Source organism: Nothobranchius furzeri, chromosome 15 (genome assembly GCF_043380555.1).
Source record: "Nothobranchius furzeri strain GRZ-AD chromosome 15, NfurGRZ-RIMD1, whole genome shotgun sequence".
In the NCBI taxonomy this organism is placed as follows: Eukaryota; Metazoa; Chordata; class Actinopteri; order Cyprinodontiformes; family Nothobranchiidae; genus Nothobranchius; species Nothobranchius furzeri.
This window is the reverse complement of record NC_091755.1, coordinates 60,831,498-60,852,900: the sequence shown is the minus strand read 5'-3', so window position 1 is coordinate 60,852,900 and position 21,403 is coordinate 60,831,498. Positions and strand designations below refer to the sequence as shown.

Below are 21,403 nucleotides of genomic sequence, written 5' to 3'. Positions count from 1 at the left end.
GCAGCATTCTCTGGTTGGACCTGGGATCGAACCTGCAACCTTCCTATTATGATTATGAGGGCTCAGCAGCAAATACTGGCATTACAATTACAATCTTATAAGTTTTAGCAAAAAAAAAATTATGCAAAAGGTTTAAATGAAGTCCAGTTAGAATGTGCTGCTTTTCCATTTGTGTCACACTTTGGTGTGCTGTTAATGAGAAATAAAAAAATGAAGATTGCAATATGGATTACATTTTTGTGGATGGTATGTTATTTATTTATTTATTTATTTATTTATTTATTTATTTATTTATTGAACCAGAACGAATGTGTTGATTGTTTAGATATTTAGTCAGTTGGATGTACATGTTTTTATGCCCCCCAAATGTTAACAGTCTGAACATGATGGTGAAACGGTGGCACAGGAGTTAAGTGCTCACCCCCCTAATCAGAAGGTTGCAGGTTCAAGCCCCACTCAGTCTGTCATTGTCATTGTATCCAATTAACACTTCACCCACCTTGCCTGCTGGTGGTGGTCGGAGGGATCGGTGGCACCTGTGTACGGCAGACTCGCCTCTGTCCATGTGCCCCAGAGCAGCTGTGGCTACAATGTAGTTAATTAATCCAGGACTCTAGAAGGAGCTATATCAAATACAGGCCATTTTCCATGATGAATGACTTTTGTTATTGTCGACACAGAAATTTGTTTTGTGAAACTCGACAGATTTCTAGGTTATCCAAGGTGTTGCTGAAATCCCTCCAAGTTCATTGTTAAATTATCAATCAGATGGCAAAATATAAAAGACACAAGACTCAGCTGATCTTCTGATCTGGCAAAGGACCCATTTACTGGATCCGTACTGGGAGGCTCACAGAATAAAAAGTGTTGAGCAATTGTGCCATCTTGTGTCTGTTTGATGTTGTCGGTCAAACTTCTGTACACATAACTTGTCATAGTGCCATTTGTCAGAGCAGTTTATCTAGATATTTTGAAGGATTTTACAAAAATTTTTTTTATTTAAGATCAATATAATTGTGTAACACAAAATAATACAATCATATGAAAGACAAGGGTGGGAGAGTTGGTAACATGTATAATAACTAGAGGCCCATTGCTCAAGCTAGCATACTCTGAACATTCTTTCTGCTGGACAGAATTAATAACACCTTAAAAATCACAGATAATCAGTTTGGCTTTAAGTCTGAGCTTGGTACAGACGTGTGTATATGTGCTCTAAAGGAGATTGTGACCAGATATAAAAATTCCTCCGTCTTTATTGTGCTTCATAGATGCATCCAAGGCATTTGATAAAGTTAACCACAGGAAACTTCATGAAGCTGCTGCAAAGAGGTATCCCAAGATACACTGTACGCATCCTGGTTTATCGGTATGGTCAACAAATGGTACAGATAAAATAAGGTAATAGTATCTCAGAGCCATTTAAGGTCAGTAATGGAGTCAGATAAGAAGGCATTCTATCTCCTCTTCTTTTGAACCTGTACATGGATGACTTATCAGTGAGGTTAAAGCCCAGCAGGACTGGCTGTGCAGCTGGTGGTCCTGTAAATCATCTGATGTATGCAGATGATTTAGTGGTTCTAATTTCGAGCACAGCTGGTCTACAGCAGATATTGTACATTTGCTCTGACTGTGGAGTAGAACACAAAATTGTGTATAATGCAGCTAAAAGTGTGGTTATGATTTATTGTGCCAAGGAGGAAAAGCAAATGAAGTTTCCAAATTTTCATCTGTCAGACTGTGATTCGTGTCACCAAGAAAGTAAAATACCCTGGTCATACCATCACAGAGGACACGACAGATGAAGATGACATGTAGGCAGTGCTGTACGTTTAAAACTGTTTCACTGTAATGAAATATAATACCTAAAATGTTGGTCCCACTGGTTTAATTTACTGATGACAGCAGAGCGAACTGGGACTTTCCCATCACTGGTAAGAAACACCAGATGGAAAACAGCCTTCCCAGTAAACATGAACACTACTTTACACTTCAGTGGGGAATTGTGTAAAATACTACATTTCTCTAACATAATGTGTGTTCATTTTTCCCCAATGCCGTTATGAACGCGTTTAAAAGTGTGAAAATGAAACTATTTAAACACGACATTTCCGAGGTGCATTGACAGCAGTTTTTTTTTGTACCACCCCAAACCGGAAGTGTTTAGCAAAAATTGCCAAAATTAAATCAATAATAAAAATATATAAGATATAAAATCCCACTTTCATGGCTAGGGTTGATAAGCATGATGTTGTGAAGGACAATTCTGTAGTAAAGAATTTAATTATCCATCAGTAAATGGAGAAAATTAAAAAGTGGGTTTGTGATAGAAACTCTGAGTAGATTTGATCGATGTTTAAAGTTTAAGCAAGTTGTTCAAGCTAAACATGCCTGAAACCAGCAAATATTAATTAGACAGTAATGTTCTGAATAGAGCACAAGGTGTAACCTAGCCTGTTTTATTTTTGAGATAGACACCTCCCATTTTAACAAACACATTATATGCAAAGCAGTTTTGCTATGTTTAAGCATCTAGTAGATTGTACAGTTCGGGGTAAAATGGATCTTAAAAGAATTTAATTAAAAAAATAAAATTTTATATAAACAAAGATTTTAATGTTCGTTCATGTTTTCAACTAGAGGTTGCCTTTCAGTGTCCTGATTAATGGTACTGTCAGATCTGTCACAGATATTAAAGTAAATTATACGACAACTTAAAAAAAATAAACTGTGTTAGTATTTTTAGCATAGCCAAACTTTTACTTGACATTGGGTTTGTGGAGATTTACTTTGAAATGATAAACCGGAAACGCTCCTTTTTATTCATAGCTTTTCTGTTCCGGGAAACACAAAACTCGGCACTCTCGCAGTTTTCCCGGGTCTGACGCTTTCAGCTCTGAACCGACAGATCAGCTGTTTTTCTTGTGTACGCAAGAGACGTTTTCTGCTCAATTTGTTCGCCGCTTTTATTCGCTTTTTAACGATTAACCGTCAACTGTTTTATCCCAGCATGGCATCTCGGAAGCGACCGATTGATTCGACCGACGAGGGCTTCAAAACGCCGGAGAGGAGAAGGTCTGCGGTCCTGCAGCCGGACTCAGACTTCCTTCTTTGGGGAGTGGAAGAAACATGTCGGTACCTGCGAAACGAAGGTCTGAGACGATGGGAGAAAACATTCAGAGGTTTGTTTTCTGATTTGACAAGTTGAAGCATTTAAATTAAAAGGACCGTGTTAGTAAACCACACGGCGCCCGGGTGACATTTTTATCTGTTGTTTTGTTGTGAAGACCAAAACATCACAGGTGTTGGCCTGAGGTACCTAAAGGATGAAGACCTGGAGAAGATTGGCATAAAGTGAGTTTACCATCTAATAAAGTACCCAAATGCACTGTAACATGGATGTGATATATGCTCTCTACGGCTCATTATAAGCAGGTTATTTTCTTACCCCCACCCCCCAACATCATCTTCCTCATTTCAGGACCTTGGGTGACCGCCTGCAGGTCTTGCACAGCCTCAGGAAGCTGTGGCAGATAGAAACTAACAAGGTAAAGAGTTTCCCACAAAACAAACTTTAAAGGCATCAAAGATGAGATGAATGTGCACTTTATTTACAGCTAAATGCAAAATAGATTGTAAAACATGACAGTGACCTGAATGCTGCCTTGCTGAGAGCGGGAATTCATAATTAGTGTAATCAAAAGTAGTTTACTGTATTTAAATGCATTTGTTTGTTTGTTTAGCTGGTTTAACATTTTTAAAGAGTTGTAACTCAAACATGTATTTACCTCTATAGGGTTTTCTCGTTCATACAGGGTCATGTCTTGCACATTTTGCCAAGGAAGTATAAAACAACATTAAACATAAAATATGTTTGAATAAAGTTATGAGTGAGTGTTTCTATCTGGATAATTGAACTCTGTGTCATCATGACTTTTACTTATTGGCACAAATATGTCCCTTATCCTTTATTTTGCCTCCTAAACCTGTTTGTTTGCCACCAGGTGTTCAATGATCCCATCCACGGTCACATGGACTTACATCCACTCCTCATTAAATTCATCGACACCCTTCAGTTTCAGAGGCTTCGATACATCAAGCAGCTTGGTGGGACGTACTACGTGTTTCCCGGAGCGTCCCACAACCGCTTTGAACACAGTATTGGGTACATCATATGTATTTGTCATTTTGGCATGGTTTATAACTCATCTGTGACATTTATTGTAAAACTATGTTAACATTATTTATCTAGAAGGTCACAGGTGACACAGAAAGTCCTGTTCTAAGTTAATCTCAGTGTGATTTGGTTGTATATCATGTGTGAGGCAGATTGTCTTGCTGTGTGCTGATACAGGGTCGGGTACTTGGCTGGACAACTTGTCCAAGCTCTGAACGAGAGGCAGCCTGAACTCCTCATCTCTCGTCGGGACATCCTGTGTGTGCAGATCGCTGGACTCTGCCACGATCTGGGTGAGTGATGCTCTTCACACGCAGAGACGAGTTGAGCTTTTAGAGTTTTTATTCACATCTTTACGATCTGGAAGTCAAACCCCTTTTTATTTTTAAAGTCAACAGACTTTCAATGACTTTTATGTAATAGAAAACAGGAAGTGTAAGTGTCTCACTCCATCATCTTGTGTCCATTAGGCGTTTCTGTGGTTAATCATCAGTAATCACAGTTAAAGGTTGTCCTCTTTTTGCAGGACATGGACCCTTTTCTCACATGTTTGATGGCATGTTCATGCCTAGAGCTCGTCCACAACTGAACTGGAAGGTGAGAAACTCTTCTAGCCTATAATCTGGTTGGTTCTGTTCTATGTTGTGGAGATTTTGGTGCTTCTGAAGTTTGAACATGAGTCATGACCAAACTACTTGACATCTGGAACAATAAAAAAACGTGACTCACAGGCGTTGTTTTCCTCTCCAGGCTAATTTGAAGTACGTTGCCATCAGATTATTAACTGTTTGAATATCAGTGTTGAAGCTGAACACTGAAGTAGTAGAAGAATAATAACTTTTTTTTTCCTTCTGGGATTTTCCATCTCATATCTGGTGTTTGGAAACTCGGAGAACCACACAGACAATAGCAGGTCTTGTCTGAAGGACCTTGAGCCACACTGTAGGCGCTCCAGCCCCACACACCACAAATAAGAGGCTTTCTCTGCTTCAGACATGTTACATTTCTAAACAAGGCAACAAGTTATTTGTCTTGGAGACATTTATGGCAAGATGCCAGGTGTGTGTGGAGTGATTGTTCTTATATTCCTGTTCTAATAATATACGTCTTTGCAGCATGAGACTGCCTCTGTGGCCATGTTCGACCACCTGGTGGAGGTCAACAACCTGAAGCCAGTGATGGAGGAGCATGGCCTGGTGATGCCAGAGGACCTGGACTTTATCAAGGAGCAGATCGCTGGACCACAGAGAAATCCAGGACAGCAGGTACCACTCATCTCCATCTCTACAATATTTTTCTTTCTTTGCGTCATTTTAATCGAGTTTTTTCATAATGTTTTGAACTGTACGTCAGTTTTGTGTTTTCGTACCAAATGCTGCTGCTTTCTTTGCTGTTTCTGTAAAACGTCTCAGAATTTGTTCATAATGAAAGTGAAAGCTGTCACATTTGGACTCTGTCCATAGAGGGTGCTTGTTAAAGTTGGACTTCCTCTTTAGAAAATATAATCACAAAACAATGGTCATAACACAGCCATCTGGGAAAAGAAAAACCGTAATTGTTGTAGATTTATGTTTCTGTTTTTACTACATCTGACATGTGACTTTAAAGTAGAATGTTTAACAAAAAACGTATCATGTTTTCTGGTTATTTTTAGCCAACTGCCCACAGATTTATCCGTCTTACCTGTCATGTTCTTAAATTTACAGCATAAAAGCAGCAATTCACAAAGTCACAGATTTCGCAGATAAATGCTTCCCGTGGATTTTTGAGTCATTTTGGATCTTTTTTTTTTTTTTGTAGAAGTAATAAATGATCACTATCACTATCACTAAGTTTGTGGACTGCATGTCTGTAAGGTTAGAGACCTTTAACCCAGATCCATCTAACATTGATCACTATTCACAACTATTGAACAAAGATTTTCGATTCCTCCAGACCTGTGTATTAAGCAAAAGCAGTTCTGGATTACCTCTCAATCTGTGTGTTAATAAAACCAGGCTGCGAGGTTAGAGAGGTCTGTGTGTGTAAATGTGTGTGTGTGTGTTTTGACTCCTGATCTCCCATTGAGTGCGTTTACATGCAGCCGGTAACCCTTTTAAAACCCGAATATTCACAATAACCCGGTTCCGTAGGTCCTTGTAAACACTGCCAAAAACCCGGATATGCTCATAACTAGGTTTTTAAAAACAGGATGCTGCCTATTTTGCAGACATCATCGAAACACAGTAAGAATCCCAAGATTCTCTACAAAACACTGAACTCTGTTCTGGTGTATCAAGAGCCTAGCTTCATGTCTCCTACAGCTGCTGGATACTCTGAAGATTTTCACAAATTCTTTGTTCATAAAGTATCGGGCATTAGGGCAGCTAATTCTGGTAACTCTATTGACCCTGTTCCAGTTCTTCCATCACCACCCACCCTGAGCTCCCTCAATACCGTTTCTTATTCTGAGCTGAGTAAGCTAGTTGCAAGGCAGAAGCCATCTGGCTCTCCACTTGACGTTCTGCCGCCTCGTCTCTGGAAGGCTGCCTTTTCATGTCTTGGCCCATCACTTGGTCAGATTATCAATGGGAGCCTCAGCACAGGTGTGGTCCCAGCTGCTTTGAAAGCATAAGTTGTTCGGCCGACCCTGAAGAAACCTGGTGCTGATGTCTCTGTGATAGAAAATTATAGGCCTATCTCTACCCTGCCTTTTACATCTAAACTGCTGGAGAAAGTCGTTTACCAGCAGCTGGTCTCACATTTAGCTGGCTCTGATCTGTTTGAGGTTTTCCAATCAGGGTTCAGGTCTGGCCATAGTACAGAGTCGGCTCTACTGAGGGTCTTAAATGATATCTATCTATCACTAGATCAGGGTACATCTGTGGTGCTTCTGTTGTTAGATCTGACGGCAGCTTTTGACACAGTTGACCACGCGATTCTACTCGATCGCTTGGAATGATGGGTTGGGATCAAAGGGTCTGCTCTGCATTGGTTTAGATCGTATCTCCACAACAGGACATTCTGTGTTAAACTGGGTGATGTTTTTTCTTCTTGGGAGGGGTTCCGCTGGGGGGTCCCGCAGGGATCAATCCTTGGTCCTCTTTTGTTTGCCATTTATCTGCTACCTCTGGGGTCAATCTTTCGTAAACATGGCCTAGCGTTCCATCTCTATGCTGACGATTGCCAGATTTACTCTCCATTGTGTCAGGAGAAAGGTCTCTATCCGGTCCTTTGTGTCCTGTCTTAATGAGGTAAAGTCTTGCTAATGGCCAACTATCTGCATCTGAATAAGGGAACGACAGAGCTCATTGTTTTTCACGCCAATAGCAGGGCTGTGGGTCGTTATGTTGATCTTGGCCCTCTTTCTCCCTACTCAAAACCAGTTGCCACCAGTCTGGGGGTGAAAATTGATGCTGGACTTAAATTTGATGCTCACATCAACTCTGTGATCTGGTCCGGTTTCTTTCATCTTGCAAAAATCAAGCCTATGCTGTCAAGAGCCCAACTGGAGCGGGTACTCCATGCTTTTGTAATTTCTAGGCTTGATTACTGCACCTCTCTATATGCAGGGTTGTGTCAGTCATCACTGTGTCGCCTACAGGTTGTGCAGAACAGCGCAGCCAGGTTTTCTGACTGGGACCAGGAAACGGGACCACATATGTCCGGTTCTGGCCTCCCTGCACTGGCTTCCGGTCTGTTATCGTTCACACTTTAAACTCCTTGTCTTTGTTTACAATAATTTCTTCCAGGGTGATGCTCCCCCCTATCTAGCCACACTCCTGAACAGACATTCTTCATCACGTGCTCTGCGCTCCTCTGACCAAGGCCTGCTCGCTGTCCCTCGTTCTAGGTGTCGTACTCACGGGGGCCAGGCTTTCTCAGTCCTAGCACCGTCGTTCTGTAACCAGTTGCCACCCTCAGTTAGGCTTCCCCCATTTCTGCCAGTCTTTAAGAGTTGCCTAAAAACCCACCTCCTCCGCTTGGCGTTCCCTGAACGTGTTTGAATTTGGCCCTCTTTTATGTTGATTTTATTTCCCTGTTTTCATTGGTCTCTTTATCCCTTGTTTTACCCATTTGTCTTCTACTTTAATGTTTTACCTTTTTTGCACTATTTGAATTGCTTTTATTTTCAATTTATTCATCATGTTTCACATTTCTCATGTACCATGTTCAGCGCCTTGGGCTTCCCGACAGGGTCGTGGAAGGCGCTTTATAAATAAAGCTTTGATTGATTGATCTTAGCAGTAGATGCCTTCTTTAAAGGCCCGTGTTTGATTTTTCATGCTTGTAAATAGATTTTATTTAATTAACTGATATGAAAAGTGACAATGGCCTTAATGCTTAGTAACTAACTTTTGCATGAACACCATTTTGAAGGAGACTCCTGGAATTTTAAAATCTACATCAAAGGAGGTTTCATCAAAATTGTTTGATGTCTTCCAAGTTTAGACCCGCCTAGTGGCAGTTTGTTACTTCAACATATGTGGCGAGATAGTAAACTGTGTTTCTGTTTAGTGGCCGTACAAAGGACGTCCTGAAGACAAGTCCTTCCTGTATGAGGTTGTTGCCAACAAAAGGAACGGCATCGATGTGGACAAGTGGGACTATTTTGCCAGGTTGGGCTCACGTTTAGATTTCTTTCTAATTTCAAAATTTGTGGGGTTTTTTAAATTTTATTTCATAACTCCTCTTTTCCCCCTGGACATATCTCAGGGACTGCCACCAGCTGGGTATCCAGAACAACTTTGACTATCGGCGCTTCCTTAAATTTGCCAGGGTGTGTGTGGACAAGGGACAGAAGCAGATCTGCACTAGAGATAAGGTGATGGTTTAGTCTTATTCTTTTTTTTTCCTGTGGATGCACCAGTGCCGATACCAAATGCATGTACCTGTACTCGTAAAACTGCTCCCATGCTACGCCACCAATACCAGCATGCTAAGAGCTTTGTTTCCCTTAAACAAACAGCATTAATCTGTGTACAAAAGCACTAATCCAATAAGTGGAGGTAATGCACCAGAAAATAAATAAAAACCAATTAAAAATGAGAAAAAGCTGTAGACAGTAGCTTGCTCATCAAACCATTTAACGGCAGCGCGACTTAAAGCAGCTGAGTAGCAGAGGAGGAGCTATGTCAGCGGTGTGGAGGCATTTCCAGGTGAACAAAGGTGACAAAAAGACAGTAAATTATGTTCATATTTCAGTAACAAGTAATCCAACGCTGTCTGTTTTCATCCTCATCCAGGTTGTGTGATAACAGTTTTAATGTCACTATTTTCAAACTAGTAATCAGATTAAAGTTACTATATGTTCTTATTTCAGTCATTTTCCTCAGCAAAAAGATACATTTGATTTCTTGTTTTGGTGAGCAGCATCGCGTTTTAAACATAAGCCGAACTCTGATAACACCCTGCAGCACAGACCTAAACAGAGGAGGAGAGAATCGCCTTTTCTTTAAATAAAAAGTATCTTTCTCAGGAAGTAGTTTCTAAGTTAAACCTAAAATGTCAGGAGACACATTGCTGACGAGGCTGTTAGTTAGAAGATTTGGTTTTTCAATGTAACTGAGTTGTTTTATGTTGGTAAAATACAATCAGAGGGTGGCTTTTCACCAGTAAAGTAGACCTAAAGTTTATTTATGTTGTAGTGTGTCAAATGAAAGTAAACATTTAACAGGTTGAAGTTTTTAGGAGTGGAACTACATTTACTCATATCTTTTGGACTTTCGTTCACTCTGCTCCTTCTTCATGAAACAGGTTGCAGGAAAACTGGAAATAAACCGAGCTTATTTCCTTAAATCAGATTGCACTCGAGACACACCCCCTGTGTTGCAGCTGCTTTCTATGAAGTATACAATTTTAACTGAGCAACTGAGACATTTTCTAACTGTATTTTTGCTGCTTCTTCTCCACGACCATCCTTGAATCTCAACAGTGGGACTTGTTAAATAAAGAATAAATAAATATAAAATATCAGTACATGGTATTAGTGAGTACTCAAATTTAAGTATCAGTACTCGGTTAAAAGAAGAAACCCTGCTATCACTACTTTTTTATTTTTACATAGAAATTTTATCTGTTTCATGTGACAGGAAGTGGGAAATCTGTATGACATGTTTCACACCAGAAACTGTCTGCACAGAAGAGCCTACCAGCACAAAGTGGGCAACATCATAGAGGTCATGTAAGTTCCCCATCATCCTGCAGGTCCCTGTAGTTCAGGATTTACTGTTGTGTGTTTTATGCAGAGCTGTTTACAGAAGCACTGATGTGTTAAACCTGTTTCTGCAGGGTCACGGAGGCCTTTTTAAAAGCAGATCCACACATTCAGATTGAAGGTTCGAATGGGAAGATGTTTACCATCTCCACAGCTGTAGAAGACATGGTGGCCTACACCAAGCTGACTGGTCAGTAAATGCATCATATTAGAAGAACGTATCTTTAAAGCTGCACTAGAAATAGGAGCCAGTATGTGCTAAAATGACCCTTTACAGGGTTAATGAAAAGCCACCCAGACCCCACTGCCCTCTGTGGCCAGAATACCACACTTGCAACTTCAGAGTGCCAGGCTGCCACCTAAAATTCAGCTGACATACCTGGCACTGCATTCTGCTTCCAGCACATTTCCTGCATGTTTTAGATCATGAACACAGCTGATGTGTTGGATTTAGTGATGAATCGCTCCTGTAGACACTAATGAAGGCTGAGGAAACATTTCAGCTGTTAGATTAAGGTGTTAAAAAGACAAACGCACAGCTAGGAGATGAGTTTCACTTTTGCTTTGAACACAGTTAATTAACTCATTTGCTGCCAGCCGTTTCCTGATCCGTCAAGCCCTTCGCTGCCAGTTTCTCGCCATTTTTACTTTTTTTTTTTAAGAGTCTCAGAACGTTGCACCCTAGGATGATGTCAACGCCAAAACAACCAAAACAAAGAGGAAACTCACCTCTTACATTAGGAAGAATCCACGCATTTCGAGCGTTATCCGTTCTTTCATAATTCGTTGTTGAATTGTGATTGGCAGAAGCTTTTCCGGTTCGCGCCTTTTTTTACAGCAGCGGCCCAAAACGATCTCCTAACACATGGATGTTCTGCTTCCTGATCACGTGACGTGTGACGTATGCGGATGAAGATTGACTTTAGAGCTGAGACGTTTGTTCTCACAGTGCAGGGGCTCATTCCGATGCCTACACAGTAAAAAAAAATGCAAATGACGACTTTAGTCGTCATTGGCAGTGAATGAGTTAAGAATGGGCACTAGGGGGGTACCAAAAGCAAGCAGAACTGCTTAGTATCCCATTAATTCTCCAGTGAAGTAGTGCACTTGTGGCAGGTATTTATTTGAAACTTTGTTTTACTTTGATCACTGATGTCTTTGTGATTTTCCCTGTTTGCCTTTTAGATAATATATTTGAACAGATATTGAACTCTTCCAATCCGGAGCTCACGGAGGCGAGGAAGATCCTGCGAGATATCTTGTGCAGGAACCTCTACAAGTATCTGGGCCAAACTCAGCCAAACGAGCCCTTAATCGTCACCCAGGTTTGTGTTTGTCTTCTCATAACAATTCAACACATTTGGTTTATTTGACCGGGTGGGTTCAGTTTGGGAAGTGATCTATGTGTGGTAAGGAAGAAGGGTTAATTGATTAACATATGTAGCATTGTTGAGTTAAACTTGAAAGTGGTGGTTCTGTCTCTGAGTTTTGTTTGACTTTTATGTGTAATGATTATTTACCTGTAGTATCTCAGAATGTTTGCAGTTTCTAAATGTTGTTGGGTAGTTAAGGTTATAAAATTATTTATAAGGTGTTGATTGAATCAGTAAATTTCTGTAGTTACAGATGCATCACTTTGTGTTTGTTTGTTTTTCCTGTTTGGTGCTGTAATTGTCTAATGTTGACTCTGGGTCCTTTCTCTTCACCAGGAGACGATTCACAGCTGGGAGGCAGATTTGGCTCGATCCGTCCCTCAGAGCAGTAGCCACGATCCTAATCTACAACCAGAGGACTTTATTGTCAGTGTGAGTACGGTATTTAGTACAACTTCATCTTCAGCAAAGTATTTGTAAAACATTCAAACGAGGATGTGATTTTTGTTTCAACTGCAATTTCGGGTTTGATATTCATTTCTCTTGTAGGTAATAGTTATGGACTATGGGATGAAGGAGAAGAACCCCATCAACAACATGCGCTTCTATTGCAAATCTGACCCAACAAAAGCCATTCAGATTTACAAAAACCAGGTCAGAATCTAAACCTGTCAGTTATTTTTATTGTTCATCTGCTGATCAGTTTCTTACACATTCTTATGCTGGTCATTGCCTCTATATTTAAGCTGTTGTTGCTTTTAGGTGTCTAAGCTGCTTCCAGAGCAGTTTGTTGAGCAACAGATCAGAGTCTACTGCAAGAAGACGGATAAAGAGAGTCTGGAGGCTGCCAAGAAGTACTTTGTTCAATGGTGCATGGACAGGAACTTCACCAAGCCTCAGGTATCGCTGCTGTAACCCAGTGTAGCTTTCATTTCCATTGATTATATATCCCTGCAGTTTTGTCCCACCATCACCATTTATCTATGTGTGCTTCCACGTAGGATGGAGATGTGATCGCACCTGAGCTGACCCCTCTGAAAGCCAGCTGGCGCAACAACAACGACGGAGAGAGCAGCGACGACTCCTGCTCCAAAGAACTAAAAGCTGCTCAGGTTAACGGGGTCAAGAAAGCCAAAACTCAGCTGTTTAAGTGAAAAACTCAAATAAAAACACTGTTAACAACCAGAAAATACAACATTGAAGATCATGTTTCTATGAGATGTGTGTTGGTGAACGGCAAATATTTTTATACCGGTTACAAACGGAGGATGCAGGGGTGTACTTCTGTAAAAGGTCTGTTTTAGAAAACAAAGGTTCTCAGTGATGTCATTCATGTTTTTGTTTCATTTTATTAATCAGGTTTTATTTAAAAGTACAGAATTTCAACCATTTATTATCTTAAGCCACGGCAGTTTTTCAGTATTTACCTGAGAAGTATTTGTTACTTTAAAAACATTTTTACCTTTTTGGTATCTGTTTATTCTTCTTTGCTGTTTTGGATAATGTGTTTGGTATTTATTTTTGCTTGTTGCTGTGTTTATCTTTAGGTTTTCTTTTACAAACCATTTTAAATGGCTTTTGTTAAACCAAAATATATTTTGAGTTCATCAAACCTATGTTTAAAAAAATCTGATGTGTGTGATTTATTTAAAGGTTTGGTGTGGTTCTACCAAAATAAACTCTGGGACTTTATTCTGTGTTTAATTTGGTGACACATCAGAGGTAATTAAGGATTTCACATCTACTTTTCAATAATCATTTGCATCATGAGGTCTCAGGTGGGTTTACTTTAGCAGTTATGTTGATTAAAAATGCTAAATAATAAAATCAGGTTTGATGGGAACTTATTGTCTTCTACACTTTAGTTCCAAGTTTTCAGTTTAGATTTAGAAAATTATTTTCATTAATTGCTTTCATGTTTTGCCTCCCAAGGACAAGTACAAACTCCAATAAATTGGCATAATTAAAATTATCCCTAGTTATGAGTTAGGTATGGTGATGGATTGATAAGCTAATGGCTAGTGCAGGCATGCCTATACTAAAGTGGATTTCCGCCACCCTAAAACACGATTCAGTGTGGTTCATGCAAACACAGTTTTATAAGTTTCTTTGTGCGGGTCTTTCAGAAATATCCTCTCTCCAAAAGAATCACTTTTATGAAACAGCCTCCTGCATGAACCACCATACAAATTAGCTCAGACATCCAAGAGGAGCTTGAAGTGGAACCTTTGCTCCTCAACACTGAGAGAAGCCAGGTGAGGTGGGTTGAACCTGGGGTCTGGATTCACAGAGGGTCAAAATTAAAATCTCTCAACCTCCTCATCCTCAACGATGAACGAAAACAGCTTAAGTAGGAAAAAAAACAAAGAACAAGCGAACAATTAGAAAATCCCTGAAGAAATTTTGAAAAGGGGCCTGCCACCTGATAGATAGTGGTAATTTGGCATGAAGGCCCAAAATCTTGATAACTCGGCAACTTTAATTAATGAGGCTGCATGGTGGAGACGTTTGTAGCTAAAAAAAACTTTCTCAGAACCAAATCAGGACTCGTCGTTTGTGTTAATAAAAATCTGTAAAGGTTCTTTTTCCTGCATCAGCCACATTTGTGTTCTTCTGTAAAAGAATAAATGTTTACTCTGCAGCTATAACACAAATGTGGGCGATGCAGGTTTTGCTTAACCTTTCACGTCACCAAAAAAAGGCACCGGCGGTAACGGTACTCTCAGTCATGAGACGGGGTTCGATTCCCTGCATAAACAAATTACTTAATTATGTAGAATTTGTACACGTTTGTGGTGATTTAAAAGTAACAACAAGCAGGCACGAAAATAGCAACTAAACTGGCATGACAGAATGCTTAGTAGAGATTCGGGCGGCCGTTCCCTCATCTCCTCGTATGGTTCAAGAACTGAACTTTTGCTGCTGGAATTCGGTTTTAACAAAATCCTCAGAACACGCCCTCTTAGAGCAAGAAAGCTTTGGTTTTGGGGAAAAACATGTGAGAGCAGTTTAACTTTTACCCTGGATAAGCTTTCTGCGTTGGATGGATAAAGTGGAGGATGACCTTCTGGTTTACTGAGCACACATACCGATTATCACAATAATCATTATTATACCCAAAGCATAATAATTCATTTCAGTAACTAAAATACATTTACTGAACCAAGAGATTATTTATGATGATTCTGATAACAGTAATAAAGTCAAAAGTTTATTAAAATTATTATTTAAAATTATTATTGTGATCTTGGGACGGAACAGCAGCAGATAAAGATGATTTTCAGCAGACATCACGGCTCCTCGCTTGTTTAATCTGTGGGGCAAAGTTACAGTCGACCCAGCTTGACCCAGCTGGGAAAATGTGACCTTTGTCACAAATTAGAGGCCTTTCATGACGCTACACATTGTTGATAAATTTGGCAAATCAAAATTTGATACATTTGAAGGTATTATCAAAACGCCTCAGAATGTCACGCCATCGGTCAGATACTCAGAGGTTAACTCCTTGTGCGAATGAGAATGTTTAAACATTTATGTGAAGTGAACGTTAAATCGTAATAAGATAATGTATATGAGTACACTGCTATATTAAAACATCTTGTTCATTCAACACATTTGATTATTTCAACCTATAAATTGTAAAGTCACTAATGAACTTTCAGGAAGATGAACTTTAATTAGAGTAAAGACACGAGTCTCGCTTCTGCATGAGACCTTGGCAGACGATGTTATATCTTCTTTGTAGCTTTCTGGTTTGGAAGCAGCAGACGCAGAAGTCTGCACCGCAGATAGATGGTGTGTTTGTGTCTACAAATTAAAAGCTACTTTCTGGTCATTTTTTTGACGAAAATGTGACCTTTGATCCGTTACAAAGCTATTTTTCTGAGCCATTACTTCTACCTGGAAATAAAATACTTGGATTAGATGAAATCCTGCATCCAACCATGTGAAATCCACCCAATTCACAATGTAGCCATAGATCAACCAGCAAAGCAGCTTTAGCAAACATTTCCCACTCAGATTAAAGAGTAAGTCACTGGCCTACCAGAATCTTACCCCACCCATATTTCTTCAACACAACAAGATGGAGGTGGAGGAAGACTTGAAATAAATATCCTAATCCCAATTTGACTGCATAAAAACAAACACAAATGAACAATCCTTCAGTAAATATCAACTTTGTAAAGGTTCTTGTGCTCACTGTTCTTTAAAGATTTTGAATCAGCTCTGATTATTCTGTAGGACACAGGGATTAATTTGTGAAAATGACACATTGTGTTACCATGGTGATCCATGTGTGTAACATGCTTCAGCAGTTCATTGAAGTCAGCCTAATGTGGTTTAACTGAAAAATATGAAATAATTATTCATCTTCAAAAAAAGATTTTTCTTTCCTGATAATATTCTCATTTATGCAAAAGTCGTGTGTCCGTTAAAGGATGAATAACTCATTAACCATGTCAGTCTTAGAATAAAACCTAAGCATGTTTTCTAGCTGAAATACTTTAGTAACTAGAGGTATAATCAGATAAACGTCATTGAAATCTTTTGTTCTGAAGAATCCTTTTTCCTCTGCCACCCTGAGTTGGAGTCTCCACTCTGCTCATTGACACTTTTATTTCTCATTAGAAATTAGATTAGTCTGCATCACTGGCAGTCTTTAAGAGCAGGTTGAAGACTTATTTTTATAGGATGGCTCTTTCCTAAAGCATTTGGTTTCTGGTTTTTATTTTTTTGTTCTTAGCTTTCTTTTAACTAATTACTTTTAATCTTCTTTTATCTAAATGTTATCTCATTGGCATTTTATTGTTCTTGCAAATGTCCATGTTCTTATTTTGTTTTTAATGTTTTTATGACTTGCTACTTTTATCTTTGTTACTTTTCTTGTCCAGTGCCTTGGGCCCCCTTTGAAGGTGGTGGAAAGTGTATATAAATAAAACTTGATTGATTGATTGATTATACATTTTAAACTCATAAAATGAACAAAGACTTTACAAAACTCTAAACAATGATAAGTCTGACTGAAGACTATTTAAAAAAAGCTAAATTAGACTAAAATAAACCCATTTAATTAATCAAAAACTATCATGCTCACAAACAGCCAGTTAACATGATTTATTACTATAATTAACACTGGCTATGATTGCTTTTGACATATTTTTGTAAGGAGCAGCCAACTAATGCTTTACAATGCCAAAAATGTTGTAATTCCATCGACATACAAGAGTAAAACTCTGAACCACTTATGAACCTGAATTTATTGATAGAATTTCTGGTGTGTGGAATTAATTGCAGCTCCATGACAGATGTGAATTCCCCATTCCATTCTTTCTATTGACATCTGTGGGAGTGTCCACATATAGAAGGCCCTGGGTTTCAAGTTTTTATGGACACTTTCTAATCTGGAAAGAATAGTTTTATTGCTTTTTGTTTTTTAAAAGCAACAGAATACCAATAATTTATGTCATAGAAAACAGGAAGTGCAGGTCTCTCATCAACTTTTGTCCATTAGGTGTTTTTGTGCTTGATCATCTCACAGTTAAAGGTTTTCCTCCTTTTCCAGGACATGGACCTTTTTCTCACATGTTTGAGAACAAGTTCATGTGTAAAGCTCGCCCAGATTTTGGATGGAAGGTGAGAACTTCTTCTAGCTCTAGCACAATCAAAACTTTACACTGCCCCTATAATTTGTCAGAATATTAAGACTTGTTTGAATGGTAGCTTGTTTCAAATGTTTGAATATCAGTGTGGAAGCTGAACACTGAAGTTTAGAAGACAATAACTTTTTCCTTCTGGGATTTTCCATCTCATATCTGGTGTTTGGAAACTCGGAGAACCACACAGACAATAGCAGGTCTTGTCTGAAGGACCTTGAGCCACACTGTAGGCGCTCCAGTCCCACACACCACAAATAAGAGGCTTTCTCTGCTTCAGACATGTTACATTTCTAAACAAGGCAACAAGTTATTTGTCTTGGAGACATTTATGGCAAGATGCCCGGTGTGTGTGGAGTGATTGTTCTTATATTCCTGTTCTAATAATATACGTCTTTGCAGCATGAGACTGCCTCTGTGGCCATGTTTGACCACCTGGTGGAGGTCAACAACCTGAAGCCAGTGATGGAGGAGCATGGCCTGGTGATGCCAGAGGACTTGGACTTTATCAAGGAGCAGATCGCTGGACCACAGAGAAATCCAGGACAGCAGGTACCACTATCTGCCCCATCTCTGTTAGATATGCATCATGTCAAGTCTACAATTTTCTTCTTTCTTTGCATCATGATTGGGTTTTTTATAAAGCCTTCAGCAACATCTCAGACTGTACATTGGGTTTATGTGTTTGAGTACCAAATACTTCTGCTTTCTCTGTAGTTTCTGCAAAACCTATCTTCATCAGAATAAATCAGAATAATCACAAAACAATGGCTATACCACAGCCTTCTGATGGGAAAAAAACTGTTGTAGTTTTACTACATTTCTGTTTTTACCATTTCTGACGTGATAATAACTTTTATGTTCAGTGTTTTCTGATTGCTTTTTGGCTCAGAGAAAGCTTAGACACAATCATTCATCTGCCTTTAATGTCCGTAGTGGATTATGAAGACTTGTACTCCAGCATGAGTAGCATGGTCTTTGGCGACACCAGGTGGTCACATTCTTAGCCACATCGACCTATGAACACCAACTCTGAGAAGTCACAAATTCATCTCACTGACAGTTCACATAAATGCCTCCAATGGATATTGGAATTTTGAATATTTTTTCTGAAATTCCTATCAGATCCATCCACACTTGGATGAACTGGAAGGGCTCCAGTTTGCTGTAGATGATTATTTTCATCCTTGCAAATAGGATTTCATTTAAGTAACTGATGTGAAAATTGATTATGGCCCTAATGTTTAATACAACATTTGCACGAACAATATCCCTCTATGGCATAGCGTTGCCTCTATGCAACAAACTATGTATCTGCACCTCACACTGCCCCATTATTTCTTTATTTGGTGTTGGATGAATAAAAGTATCTCCAGAAATGTCCCAATCCAAGAAAAAGAGGTTTGCATGTGCATGTGACCCTTTGTCTGGGCAAGGAGAAGTCCTTTCTTGAAGCAGAGTTGCATTATTCCCACTGCCATTGAATGGTAAATTGAATGTCACTTTTATATTTAAATTTGTGAAAACTAAAATAAAATATATATTTATGTGCATGAACACGTAAAGAAGCAATTCTGTTCACTTTAAGACACAATTTGTTATTATTTATATGTTAAATATAACATATAAATGTTCGCCAGGACAAAAACCACATTGCTCCTCCTCAATCCGGGATTCAACTATCGACCGGACCCTCTTCTCCAGTACCCTAGAGTAGAACTTTCTAGGGAGGCTGAGGAGTGTGATCCCCCTATTGTTGGAACACACTCTCTGGTCACCCTTCTTAAAAATAGGGACCACCGCCCTTGTCTACCACTCCACAGGAACTGCCCCCGATGACCACGCAATTTTGCAGAGACGTGTCAACCATGACAGTCCTTGCAATGTAACAAACCAAAATCAGAGTGAAGAAGTGGTACCACCAACATCTATTCCATTTCCTGGATTTGCTGTTGTGATTGCCTGGCTACAGTACCATGGAGATTGGAAAGGTACTGGAAGCGAAAAGAAGCAACTGAAGAGGCTGTATACTTTTTAAGCATTCATTGCTGAATGCCTTTACAAAAGTGAAAATAATCTGAGTAAGAAAGGCAGCCCCAGTATCTCCAACTCAATTGCTGGTGAGAACAAGGCGAAAAGGGTTGAATGACCTGTGGCCACAAATGGGAGGGTGCATTTGGATGCTTCAGCCCACTGGAGGATCATGGCGCAACAGAAGAGGAGATGCAAAATACCAAATACCACATCACAAATCCAAGTTCCAGAAGTGTTTTGATCACCTCGGCTTCATGCCAGCAAAAAACTGTTTCCTGAGATTCCATACAGAGTAGGAAATATGACTGATGACTAAACTCCCATCTATCCCAACTAGGTATGTAAAAACAAATCCATATGACAATTTATCGTGATTTTTTTTCGTATGATATTATATCGATATTCAAAAGCTGTGTATCAAATTTTTGGAAGATTTACGAAAATGCAATCTTTTTTTCTTTTCTTTTGTTGCAATTCAAATGCTGACAGCTAGTTGGCAGCTATGTGCAATGCATTTTGTTTCCACCATTGAAATGTAAATCCCTCATTCAGATACCTCATATTATCAGTTTGGACTGTTTATTGAATTTTCTTACAATAATTTCAGTCTAAAAAAATTGCTAATATCGACTGGCTGAATGTATTGCAATATTTTGTGATATATTGTATTGTCTCCCCTGTATCATGATACGTATTATATTGCCAGAATTTCAACAATACACATCCCTAATCCCAACTCACTCACTCACTCATTCACTCACTCACTCACACGTAGATGCTCGTTTGGAAGTAACTAATTCATAGGTGAAACTGAAGTGTTTACCGTAAATCCTCTAATACAGGCCTGTATTCAATTAACGGCCGGGTCTCATATTTTGGCCGGTGTCGGAGTCGGCGGAGGTGAATAATGGCCGGTCTCTTATTGTGGCCGGGTGGAATGTGGTAACAGGCAAGTATGGGGGGCGGTTGTGTCATCGTCTCACTTTTGATTTGCCAGTGAAAGACCGCGAGGGTAACTTTAACCGTGCGGAGACGAAGAGGAGGCGAAAATTTTATATCAAGTTCAAAGAGAACGTGCTGATTATGCTGCAGAACACTCTGGGGAGCAGTAGCAGGGGTTGTATGAACTAGTCGACTTCACTATAGTGACTTTTTATGCCTGTCATTGACTAGTCGCCGTCACGTGATAATGACCGGCAAGATGCAGCCCTCGGAAAAGACAGCAGCCTGCTGTCAGCAGGTGACAAGCTCCTGCGCATCGCGGGGACAACGCGCTGTGCCAGAGCGTCGGTACTGACACGCGATCGTTCATGTTGGTTCATTTCCTTTAATGTTTTCTGTCTTTTATTTGCGCCTGATGTGTTTCGCTGCTGTGGAGCGGGGTGCATCACCTTGTCCTCCGGTGACGCACCGATCACTGATGCGGCCGCCGAGCAGGGAGCACTCCCTTGTTTTTGCGGTCGGTAGATCTGTGTCCTGAGCACGGCCACAGTAACATTATCAAATCAGGTGTCGCCACCTCAAAAACTAATTTAACACGCGATCGTTCATGTCGGCTCATTTCCTTTAATGTTTTCTGTCTTTTATTTGCGCCTGATGCATTTCGCTGTGGAGCGGGGCGCATCACCTTGTCATCCGGTGATGCACTGATCACTGATGCGGCCACCAAGCAGCGAGCACTCCGCTGTTTTTGCGGTCGGTAGATCTTTTAGAACTGCAGTTCAAAGGTAACTCATAAGGTGAATATATATGAACCCAGGTAGCAGTTTCTCTTTAGGATTGAGAGGAGATGCAGGAAGATAATAAACAGGCAGGACAGAAAAATAGTCAAATAAAAACAAGTTTTTGTACCTGGAGGTTGCAACAAACAGACACCATTGAAGGTAATCAGAAGTGAGGAACAGAAAATGAAATAAATTATTTTAATGTTTAGAGCAGCAGGAACTCCGAGAGGCTGCAGGCGCATCAG

General features: G+C 39.8%; 1 protein-coding gene across 2 annotated transcripts; it reads left to right on the top strand.

The window, feature by feature from the left end:
• Positions 1-2,064: 2,064 nt before the first annotated feature.
• samhd1 (SAM domain and HD domain 1) lies at positions 2,065-13,438 on the top strand. 2 transcript variants are annotated; one of them, XM_015968047.3, is made up of 17 exons: positions 2,065-2,926; positions 3,010-3,182; positions 3,288-3,354; positions 3,482-3,548; positions 4,005-4,165; positions 4,355-4,470; positions 4,704-4,774; positions 5,293-5,442; positions 8,675-8,775; positions 8,873-8,981; positions 10,249-10,340; positions 10,448-10,563; positions 11,559-11,698; positions 12,083-12,178; positions 12,296-12,400; positions 12,509-12,646; positions 12,748-13,438. In XM_015968047.3, exons 2-17 carry the CDS (start codon positions 3,011-3,013, stop codon positions 12,898-12,900), a joined length of 1,854 nt encoding a protein of 617 aa, XP_015823533.3. In that variant the 5' UTR covers positions 2,065-2,926; position 3,010; the 3' UTR covers positions 12,901-13,438. The 2 variants fall into 2 exon arrangements, with proteins under 2 accessions (XP_015823533.3, XP_015823534.3); XM_015968048.3 differs by having other exon boundaries at positions 2,065-3,182.
• The last annotated feature ends 7,965 nt before the right edge of the window (positions 13,439-21,403 follow it).